The 12,194-nt window shown below is 43.6% G+C and overlaps 1 protein-coding gene across 7 annotated transcripts in view; it reads right to left on the bottom strand.

Annotated features, from left to right (window-relative positions):
• PDE8A (phosphodiesterase 8A) overlaps positions 1–9,447 on the bottom strand; it is a 122,564-nt gene extending 113,117 nt beyond the window's left edge. For 2 of the 7 annotated variants that reach the window (XM_062629436.1, XM_062629446.1), the window contains exon 1: positions 7,910–9,447. In XM_062629436.1, coding sequence (XP_062485420.1) covers positions 7,910–8,170 — 261 coding nt within the window. In that variant the 5' untranslated portion in view covers positions 8,171–9,447. The remainder of the gene's footprint in view (positions 1–7,909) is intronic. The other 5 variants (XM_062629477.1, XM_062629470.1, XM_062629455.1 and 2 more) reach the window with 5 other exon arrangements.
• Between the last annotated feature and the right edge of the window lie 2,747 nt (positions 9,448–12,194).

The following is a 12,194-nucleotide window of genomic DNA, read 5'->3' as shown; positions in this document are numbered from 1 at the left end:
GAGGAACATCATCTTGCCAACAATGCAAAAGTATAGATGCTCCTAAGTACAGGAAGACTGTGTTCAATGGATCAAGGTTCTTCCATTGAGCTTTAATTAATACACAAGCATAGTTCTTTTCAATGAAGATCCTTATAAAGGTTTACTTCGCTGATCGCTTACTGAGGTTATTTGCCTGATTAAATTTTACTAGAGATAACAGAACCTCCTACTGGAAGACAGAAAGCAATGGTAAATGTATAACTTTAAAAATACAGTGTCTTTTAGTGGCAAGTAAAATGGGGCCTCAAAGTTTCCACCACATCCCATCAGGGAGCTAAAGGTCACTGCTAACTCAAAGTTAAAAACAATGGGAAGTAGAGGATGTCATTCTTTCATATTTGCAAACTAATTCTGTGTTTTCTTTGTATGGATTTACTTAGGAAACTGGGAAATCTAAAAAAAAAAACAATTAAAAGATTTCAAGGTTACCACTTTTCCCTTAACAATCAGAAATCTATTCATGTCACTATGCAAAATGTTTGATTTATAAAGGAAAATATCTCTTACTTGAAAGGTCTGACCTTTTTAGGCATATAAAATGCTTGAAGTTCCCTGTGCAACTCTCAAAGTAATGTGCAAAATAATTCTGCTTTTGCAAAAAGAGTGAATTCTCATTTCCAATGAGGAAAAAAATGCTACTTAAATACGTTAAAAATATTTAACAAATAGATCAATTTCTATCCTGATTTAAAATAATAATCCCTGAAATAGTATCTATTTAATTCACTCAGGAATGAAGCACCTATCTGGCCAATAAGGAGACTGTCTTTACACCCTCAAAAATGTGTCACCTTCATTTCTAGGGATCTAGTGCTCAAAAATGGTCTGTCATGTAATAATGTAGTAGAACCAAAAGCCTATTTCCTCCTTTTCCAGGAAAAGATGCGAATCCTAGTTTGAGTCCCACATACCAGAATCAGTGTCTTTTTCACTAGCAACGGTATTTATTCTCAAAACTGCTTTTAACTTCTGAATATTCCTTTTTTATTCCAAATTCTTTTGCTTTGTAAGGACATTCACTCCCTACATAGATAGCAGACTACCTTTAAATGTTTAAAACGCCATCAAAAACCATTTCAAATTACCGTGTCAACCACATTCAAAATAGATGCGATTTATTTCATGTCAGTGCATTTTCATGTCAAAAAACAGGTTGTAGTCCCTGCCCTTTCTCCCAAAACAAAGCTGTACATCTGGGAGCTGCTTACAGAATGCTGAGCTTTTTATTCTGTGTACAGGGACAGACAAAAGATTTTACAAGGAAGAGGAGAAAAGGGACTGACAGTTTGGTTTGAGGCCAACAGTTCAACCCATAGTAAAAGGGGATGGTCTGGAAGAATGCACAAATTAGAGACTCCACGACTTCAATTTCACAGTGTGTGTACCAACAGCGTTTATTACATTTTGGCCTTAACAGGGATTTCAAGAATCTAAAAGGCTCTGAATGCCAAAATCTTTTTGAAAAGCAGAGGGCTTTAACCACACCACTCCCCTGATGCCTCTGGGAACTTAAAAGTATGACCCTGGGCAATAAACCTATTTGATATGTCATGCACATTATAGCTGTTCAATTTGCATCTATCATCCTATGCCAATTTAAATGATGGTTAAATGAGGATACCTCATTATGTTACTGAATGGACAGATACCAAAGTGTAGAATGTCACAGGGCAAATTCCTAGCAAAGCTCCACTGCATTAACAGGTCTGACACATAAAACACTGCAATTCACATGGAAAACTGCACTTTGGACAAGAAATCACACAATATGCGCAGTCTCAGAAACAGTCTTTTAATTCCATCCACGGCTGGTAAAGCAGTTTACCACATGGGCATAATATATCCATACACATGACCAAAATAGAACACAATGCTAAATTGTTCTCAGATGTGAGGTGTGCTTCTGTGGCCCCCCGATAAAATACAACTTACATAAAGCTTGTATTGAACCAAATACACCTGGGGGTCAGTCTGCTCATGACCATCTTTGCTTTAGGTTTCTTTCACTTTTTGCTGACAGCTCATCAGAGCTTTAGCTGTCCATTATCTCTAAATATTTATTTCCTATTTGAGGACTCATTTGAAAGTCAGCTGGCATTTCAAGTGGAATGCTAAAAGAGTGGAATATTTTCAAAGTATTGTTACTATTGCTTAAAAAGTAAATTCTTAAGTTCCTTCTCAAGGCGATGGCCAAGAGAGGTGAACAAATGTTCATATAACTAAAGTAAACCAGCAGTTTATCACTGTTGGTAGTGGCAACTGTTGGATGTAACTATCTCAATGGATGTTAAAAATAATTCTCATTCAAAAACCACTAATTTTCTTGACAATTACCTAAACATGAGGAACAGATATTAACACATGCAATATGGGAAGCAAAACAGTTCCGAAACAGTATTTTTTTTCTAAGTTTCCACAGAATTATAAGCAACTTTCTTAATGTGCCATTCTTCATATTCACAGAGATTGAAAGCATATTCTAATCTAAATACATTGAACATTAAGTATCTACAAGTGCTTGTAACTACTTCACCCTTTAATTTCTCTAGCTTATATTTAGACTTAACATTTTGATTATAAAACCTGAAATGCTGTCATCTTAAAAAGCAAGGCAACGCTGGTACCTTGCTCTGGAATTTCACACCACATGTAATATTGGGAATAGTAGAAAGGGAGGGAGAGCTAGTAAGTGTATCACCTCCTTTTCTTCTGCCTCACTTGTTAAGTACACACTAGAACCAGAAAAATTCTCACTGTGGATGTACCTACACTTCAATCTGAGCCATACAATTAAGAATACAAAGGTTACAACACAGTAAGATAAACACCTATAACCACAGAAATAAAGGCTTGTGTTTAATACTTCCTCTGTTGACACACTCAGCAGAAAAGGAAAAGCTTAGAAATTAACTATCTAAAATGACAGAGGAAGAGACACAAAGCAAGCTCAGACCAGGGACAGCAAAGAACCATGCAAAGGGCAGAGAGAAGTCAGTGTTTCTTGTCTGGCAGATGAATGTACAGCTGAAAGGAGTTTCAGTAAAGCTTTTACCGACAGTAAGTACTCAAAAAATTCAGGGTTTAATCTTGCTCATCTCAGTCATGCAAGGAATTGCCCTCAGATGCAGTGACACATTTTTCATGAGTTAGTTTGCATGGTCAGGAGAGGTACCAATAATAAGGCTTTAAGAACTGAAAACACATCTTATGCTTAGTAGTGTAGTACCTTAAGTGATTTACAGTTTGTTTTTTCCCATTTACATTACAAGCAACAAGAAATTAAAGGGTAAAGATAAAAAATTAGACTTAAACATGAACCCAGCTCACATGTTACCACATCAATTCACTTCATACCATTTAAAAATCAGACACCCCTCCCCTGTAGAAAAAGGGTTCATGCCTTGCAACAAGAGCACAAGAAGCATCAGCATGGAAGTCTGGAGCTGTAAAGACTGGGAAAAGTTCATGTATCTCAGCGTGGGAGGGATACTCTCAGTGGGAGCAAGGATGCCTGCACAGGAGAGGTGACGTCAGTGGAAGTGGGAGGGAAACGGTGATGGGAAGGTTTGTCAGGGAAATGACTGAGGATAGTGTCAGTGGGAACAGGGAGGAATCAAGAGAGAGCGGACAGCCTCAGTGGAAGCATGAACAGTACGTGTGGGAATTTCAAAAGGAGGGAGGGCTTATGTGTTCCAAGGGGAAGGAATTACCAGACAGGCAGGAAGAGAGAAGACAGCTTAACTGACTAAATAATGTGCTGTTAAATGCTGAAGCGAGATCCACTTCAGCGCTGCAGGTACAACACAGCATACAGCCTCCTGTGTGCAGAATTATGCAACCATTGGCTTGCAGCGACTGCAAAATTCTCAGGCAATTTCACAAGGCTTGAATGAAGAAAACTTACCAGCTGTAAGGCCACAGATTTAAACTGGCTGTCCCACATCAGCTGATAAATCAAAAGGCTATTTCATTTAGCCCTGCTGGCTTAGGACTATTTTTAATTTAAAACAAAGGAAGTTTGGATTTACTCCCTCATCCCTTTGCACTGAAATGCATATATTTCTGTGTTACATCTACGTGACAGGGAGAGTTACACAAGAGGAAGGAAACCTCATATACGTAAAAGAATGACAGAGCAAAATAAATGTGCAATGTATGTCCTACACTGAACAATAATGCACGACAGAAGAGGAGTGACACTCACACGTGAGGTTGGGACAGCATATGCTTATAAATACACAAGCCAATTGTAAATAAATCATAGAATCATTAAGCCCTTATACCATTCCAGCATTTACCCCACTCATGCTATAGATTAAACAGAGGCATTATTCTCAAGGTATTTAAGCAGGTTTCTATAAAGTTAAGTACCTTTACCACACATTCAACACAACAACTGTCTGAAAAAGAAAATCATAGCTATAAATAATATCTATGAAAAAAACAACCACAATTTTAAGTCCACTTTTTTGAAACTGCTAAAGCTAAAAAAAAAAAACAACAAACCAACCCCCCCCAAAAAAAAACACACCCCCCCCCAAAAAAAAAAATAAACAAAAAGAAAAAACCTCCAAACCAAAAAATCCCCAACACAACAACAAACCCCTCTCCTTTGCAACAGCACTGGGGAAGTGTCATTTGATATTCTTAATGTAGCACTGGATAACCAAACCCAGGTCACTGCATCCAAGTCTTGCTCATCTTTCACTGGGAAAGTGCAGAGTTTAGGCTGTGGAATTGATACACTGAAAATTACGGAAGAGTTTTGATGGTGGTTCACTTTTTGATACCACACATATTCCAAGAGGCTCTTACACTTTCTAATAAAAGCACCACATGAAAATTCTAATGAAGGAGGAGATACAGGTCCTGTGGCCAAATATCATTTATTAAAAGGGCTCCTCCATTTCTCACATACTGTCACCATACTTGTACATACCAGAAACAGGTATTATGGCACTTATCTCTACACACACACACACACTGTCAGGACTGCTCAATAAATTTGCTATGGATAAACTTAGGGGTTTCCATGCTAGGGAAGAGCACGTAACTTTTTAAGCTAGAGTTTGTAAACTGATGCAAATCACAAAATACAGTATGCTCACACCACACACCCAGAAAATCATCTTGACCAGAAGAAAGATTAAAATAAGACAAACATAAAGCCAGAATAGGTCTGGGGCTAATTAGCAATACATGTAATGCCATTTTACAATTAGCATGAGTTATTTCTTTTTATGATACCTTCTGACTTGAAAAACATTCACTATAGCTAAACACCAAATTCAATAAAAGTTGTTGCACTATTATATATATTTTAATAAACTTAATAAGCTAATGCCAGCCAAAATGAAAATATGAAATGTACACATGGGGCAAGTTTTGTTTTTAGTTCTAACACAGGACTCTTGGCTTTAATCTGTGCACATACACTACAAAAGACTGTGAATGAATTTCAATCAAAGCGCTCTGACACCAAGTGCAAATGCCATTCAGGCAGGTTACTGGCTAGTCACACATATTCTGATGACATGACCACTGCTCAAAGCACAAAAGCATCTTGTGTTCGTGTGAGGGTATCCCAGGGGCCATAAAGGGTGTACTACAAGCACAGTGAAGCATAGCAATGGTTCCTAGTAGTGCCCTAATTCTTACAGTTCTTCTTCAAATCAAAAATCCTTTTAACTCCAAAACAGCACAAGGTCCTGCCCAATGCTCCTTTTGGCTTCAGGAATTTCAGGCTCCTGTCGATTACTGTCAATGTGCTCATCAAACTCCGTTTCTTTCCAAACAAGTTCAGTGTCCTATGAAATCTGCTCTCTGTGACAGCACAGCCCTCTCCTCCAGCACGACCCCTGAGACAACGCCATTATCCAGGACACTAAGAACTCTAAATCTGATCATATTATACACACTAATGATAAAAACAGAGAATGAAATACCATGTTGCTTTATAGCTCTAAAGAGTATTATAGGATTTTGCACATGAAAATCAGACAGATGTGATGGCTCCAACAGATTCTGTATTCAGCTGAGCACAAACAGAATTCCATTCTCACTTCTCAAAACCCATCATTTCACAGCAATGTGCTTGAAGTGATGACAAGGGCAGAAAATACGACAGAGTGATAAAAATCAGCATGACTGCCAATGAGAGTACAGTCTGCATAAAAATCAGCATCACCCTATAGCATCTGGCTGAATTATCCAAACTTAGGAACAAGAATTTTTACAGAGTTCTTGAAATCAAACAGCAAAATTTAACAAAATTAAGACCACTTCCCATGAGTGCCTCTGGAAACAGGTTTTGGAGTTGTTTTTTAACCCATAAGCAAGCACACAGAAGACAAATTCACAGAATATAAATTTTAAGAATATTTTTGGTTTAGATTCTGTAATGTGAGTTATATTCAGAATTAAATTAATTAACTAGCAAAACTACTGTCAGGATTCTGATGACAAATTAAATGTCTTTAATATGGTTATCATATTAAACATGCCATAAGCATGTCTATCATGTGCAAACAGGGCCATAAAGTTCACTTTTCTGTACGTTATTAACACAAAAATGTAGTTTAATGTAACACCATTCACCTTCATGTTCTACCTTAGGTATTTTAATTCCTCCTCCAACTCACTACCAACAAAGTTTCTTCTCAATTTCTAGACTTCTTTTAAAGTCCTATGAACTGAAATTAATAAATTCACATAACAATAGAAGAAAATAAACCACATAACTTAAGAAAATTATTCCAGGTCAATACTCCAGAAGCCATCTTAATGAGCATGTAAAAATCCTAAGAAAACTACAGACCATTAGCTCCTGTGAGTCCACAAAACGCTTGACATTTTGCTAGTTCTTGCCTGCATCTTAAGCCTGTATCTTGTATTTACGGCATGTGTATCTCAGTTCTTGCCACAGTAACCCAAAGCAGATCAGACATGTTATATAATATCCCCTGGGCTACTACATTTTACTTTTTATATTTGCAATTACTTATTTTTACAAAATATAGTTCATCCCCCCCCCCCCCAAAAAAAAAAGCAAAAATATAGGATAGTGAAAACCTACGGCGTTAGGATCTAAAGTACAGCTCATACATAAACAGGCCATCAATAGAAAGTAAACAGAGAAGCAAGCACTGCACACCACTCTCTCAGTTAAAACTAAAAAAAACAAAATCACAAATTACAATATTTTTTAGCATGTGGCTAGCGCATTCATACAGCCTTGGGTTGCATCTCTACACACGCTAGCACACTCAAAAAAACCTCCCAAAAACACACTATCTGCAGCAACAGACAAGGTCAACAAGTTGTTAATGTAAATCAGTACCCAGAGCAAAAACCTCTGCCTCTCTCCTTTCAACTTTCTGAATGGCAGAGGGATGCAAACCGATCAGCCGGGCTAGCAGATGCCTCAGACTGCGATTTGCCTCCGCTTCCAAACAGGACAAGCACGAACAGCAACACTGGACAATCCAGTACAAACACACACAAAGAACACAGTAGCAGTGCAGCTCCCATGCATGGCGGAGTCCCACCACGGACAGACAGACGGACGGGGACCTCCGGGTTCAGAACCAAGACCCGTGCCTTTGGTTCTAACAATTGACGAGGACAACTACAATTATTTCCTTCCCAACATTAGGAAAACGCATTTTGTGGAATCAAGAAAGAGAACTGGGTACATCTATAAAGTCGTTTCAGGAGACTGGTTCGTTTTCTAAATGAAAGTAATCGCTCAAGCCAGAAAGAGCTTCCCCGCAACATACCACTTCAGCAGGGAGACTCCTTGGGTTAGTTCACTACAGCCAGCTCCTGTTCTGAGAGAAACAGTGTTTATGTTTAGCACTCTTTTTACCTTAACACTGGATCTGCTGGTCTCGACCTCTGCCTCCATGCTCTGGCTGTTCTCTCTCTTGTTTTTCTTAGAGGAATTAGTCCTTGCCTCATAAGTGGATGTGTTGTAGCATTTAATGAATAATCCTGGGACGGGGTTGCCTTGCTGCTGTTGAGACATGGTTGTGTTGGTCTGGTGAGGGGAATTGCACTCTTCAGACTCACTGCTACTGTGACAGATCACTCTGCTGTCAGAGAGGTTGGTGCTTGGAACACAGCCCATGCTTTGTGGCCACCTGGGGAATACTTCTAAGTTGGGTATATATATATATGAATATACATATATATCTTTCCTTCCCGTTGGTATTTTCCCCCTGCTTAATTTTTTGTTAACAGGTTGAACCTCTTCCCTGGGTCTCTGCTACACTCTGAAGCATTGCCATCGGTCCCTTTTACACACCAAAAACGTGTCTGTTCTCCTCGTCCTCCAGGAAACGGGTCCTTTTATCTCAATCTCAGCAGTGGGCTGGGGAGCTGAAGGGAAGGGGTGAAATCAAGCACTGGTCTACTTCATATTTTCACAGATTATTATTCATTTTTCTAAGCCATCTGAGAATCTTGCTAGGGTTTTCTCCGGGGAAAAAAAGCAAGGCAAGAAAAAAAAAGGGGGACGAAGGGCAAAAATAACAAGAAGCCCCCAAGCCCCCCAAAACACGCACCCCAGCGTCTTCTTGGCTCAGAGCGGCCGGGGGCACTGCACCATCTCCTCCTTTCTAGTCCGGAGCACGGCGCATTTTCCACCGGGGCTTGTACGGCGTGACCGGTTAACCCGAGAACGGGCCGGGGGCCGCTCCCCACCGCGTCCTCCGCGCTCCCGGGCAGCAGCGCTCACACCTCGCGGTCCTGCTCGGCGCTGTGCCGGGATGTGCCTTGGGGCCAAACCCAGTAATTTAAGCGAATAACAGGAATAATGGAAGATTGCCCCTCCGCGCCGAGGAGCCGGCTGCGCCCCTCACGCCGCGCTGGGCATGTCCCGCGCCGCCTCCGTCGCGGGCGGGCGGCCGCCGCGGGGGTGACATTCAGGTTCCCGTCGTCGGAAGGAAGAGTCCCCCGTCAGGCTGCAGCGGCATCCCGCCGGCGGGGCGCGGGGCAGGGGCGGACCGGGCCGCGGGGAGACCCCCTCAGCGCCCGGGCCGAGTGCCGGGGGCGGCTCTCGGAGAAGCGGGGCACACAGCCCGGAGGGTTTCTCAGTGCCGCGGGATGAGCCGGCGCGGCTGCCGGAGGCATCAAAGGGCCTCCATGTTGGGGGGATTTCTTTTTTTTTTTTTTTTTTTTTTGGTCAGAGAAACGATGCTAAACGGCGAAGAGGAAAAAAATCAAAAATTGAAAAACAGGAGGAAAAAATAAAAGGAGCGATAAGTAGAAGGAAAACGATCCTAGCGTCCCATCCCGGCGGAAAGGGCTGCAGCGGCGAGAGCTCTAGTTCCCAGGGCCGTGGTGCCTGCATCCCTTGCGGCACGGAAACGCCTCTCTCCTCGCAGCCGCCGTCCCTCGCTCTGCGCTCACCTTGTTATTATTGATGTTCCTCAGCAGCGAGGCAGCCCCCGCCCCGCGGCAGCCCCGCCTCGTGGCCCCCCGCCCGCGCGCTTGACAGCGGCGGAGCCAATACAAGCACCCGGCGGCGCTGACCTCCGGCCGGTGCTGGCGTCAATGCAAATCACCCGCCGAGGGCCAATGGAGCGGCGCGGCTGCGCTCGGGCGGGTGAACTTCAAACCGCCGCCAGCGCTGTCACCGGAGCGCCCCGGGTATAGGACGGACCCCCCCCCATCTCGCCGTTCCCCAGTCGCCGGTCCTGGTCTCCGCCGCGGCCATGAGGGGCATTTGCACATGGCTGCAAGGCCCGTGTCACTGCACGACGCCAGCCACCTCGGGACGCTTGAACCCAACAGCGAAATCCATCTGTAGAACTCTTAACCCAGCACCAGAAGCCCGGCTGCCCTGCACACGGTCACACAGGGAGCCCACCTGCAGAAGCCAGCAACCTGCCACCATGTAAGGATGCAGGAACTGTAAACAGCCAGAGCCCAGCATCAGTTGCTATTTCCCATCACCTTCAACTCTGGCTGTGCCAACTTCTTTGAAAATATTGAAAACAAAGACTTTGGAAAGGGAAGATGGTGCTGTGGGGGGATACAGACCCTAAGGCTTGGAAAATGAATTGCAGACAGACTCTTTCTGGCACATGTAATAAACTTTTTCTGTTTCTATCTCATATGAAAGTAGCTATACTTCCTTATCATGCAGATGAGTTGTGAGCAGAGATGTCTGTACATACTGTGAGAGAGAAAACAGAGTATTTTTATCCCTTTAAAATACCATGCCCAGTGCCACACAAGTTACTGCTATAGGCAGTACATGTTTCAGAAGTACCAGCTCAGGGTCGGTGACAGACAGATGTATAACACCTGACTCTACCAAAGACCACACACAGACTGAGGGGCTTGTAAGAGCCCTGCTTGTGTTCCACATGGGTCGTTCACTTTCTTTACTATGTCATTTGTCGCTCTGCCAACCTTTACTCTCTAATGGCTCACACACGTGCTTCTCTAAGGTACTCTGTTTTCACTAGCTGAGGAACAGCTCAGAGGCAACAGCATTTTAGGGAGGACCCAATCAAACTTTGGATTTAGGAGCATGGAGAAAACCAAATATCAGAGACACAACTTCTGTCAATAAGCTCCAGTGCCTGAGGAGGTAAAAATGATTTATCACATGCGGAAACTATTTAAATTACTCCAAATTTGTACTGTGAACACTTTTGTGATCCCCTATCAAAACCAGCGTTTCAGAAGAAACCAATTTGGTGTGAGCATTGCCGTGCATTCAGAGCCTTTGAACAGTAGCTTAACTACAAGACAAACGCCATCATAATTAAAAGCAAAAGATGCAGATAAATGATGGTATGACGGTGAACCGCACAGCTTGGTGTCGTTGGCAAACTTGCTGAGGGCACACTCAACCCCACTTGTCTATGTCGCCGACAAAGATGTTAAACAGCATCGGCCCCAGTGCCAACCCCTGAGGGACGCCTCTCGTTACTGGGCTCCACTTGGACGTGGAAAATCATGAGGGGAGAGCAGGGGTGGCCGTGAAGGGTGGCTGTGAGGGAATTTCATGAGGGGAGAGGAAAGGCAGCCATGAAGTGTGAGGGGCTGCCATGAGGGAAGATCATGAGGGAAGAGGAGGGGTGGCCATGAGGGAAGATCATGAGGGAAGAGGAGGGGTGGCCATGAGGGAAGATCATGAGGGGAGAGGAGGGGCAGCCATGAGGGAAGATCGTGAGGAGAGAGGATGGGTGGCCATGAAGTTTGAGGGGCAGCCATGAGGGAAGATCATGAAGAGAGAGGAGGGGTGGCCATGAGGGAAGATCATGAAGGGAGAGGAGGGGTGGCCATGAAGTTTGAGGGGCAGCCATGAGGGAAGATTATGAAGGGAGAGGACGGGTGGCCATGAGGGAAGATCATGAAGGGAGAGGAGGGGTGGCCATGAGGGAAGATCATGAAGGGAGAGGAGGGGTGGCCATGAGGGAAGATCATGAAGGGAGAGGAGGGGTGGCCATGAAGTTTGAGGGGCCGCCATGAGGGAAGATCATGAGGGGAGAAGAGGGGCAACTATGACAGCTGAGGGGTGGCTGTAAGGGAAGGTCATGAGGGAAGCAGAGGGGTGGCCATAAGGGAAGATAGTGAGGGGAGAGGAGGGGCAGCCCTGAGGGTTGTGGTGGGCTATGAGGGAAGATCATGAGGGGAGAGTAGGGTGTCCATGAAGTTTGAGGGGCAGCCATGAGGGTAGATCATGAGGGGAGAACAGGGGAAGCCGTAGGGAGTGAGGGGTGGCCACAACAGGTAGGGGTGGCAACTGTACAGAGTGGACCACTATGGGAAGCAGATGAGAGGTGGCTGTCAGTGGAGATCATGAGAGGCAGCCATGATGGGAAGTCTTGAGAGGAAATCAGTTTGCCCTCAGTGACATGATTTAGTGGTGGGGTTGGCAGTCCTGGGGTAATGGTTGAACTCAATGATCTAAACAGTCTTTTTCAACCTAGTTGATTCTATGATTCTAGACTATAGATAGCAAGAATGGCAAAAAGCAGCTCTTCACTCCTACACATAAGAGCATCAGTCAATGCCAATGAGAACACCTTACAGGCTTTAGGAGTTGCAAAGCCAAATGTCAGTGCTTTTGAGAAATGTGTTTTTTCAGGATAACCACAGTACTTGCACTGTCAAAATGCTTTTATTCACTCGTC

This window comes from Pezoporus occidentalis, unplaced genomic scaffold (assembly GCF_034315485.1).
Source record: "Pezoporus occidentalis ecotype Australia unplaced genomic scaffold, CSIRO_AGI_Poc_V1 ctg11, whole genome shotgun sequence".
NCBI classification, from domain to species: Eukaryota; Metazoa; Chordata; class Aves; order Psittaciformes; family Psittacidae; genus Pezoporus; species Pezoporus occidentalis.
Note: the sequence above shows the minus strand (reverse complement) of the source record. Positions and strands in the feature narration are given on the sequence as shown.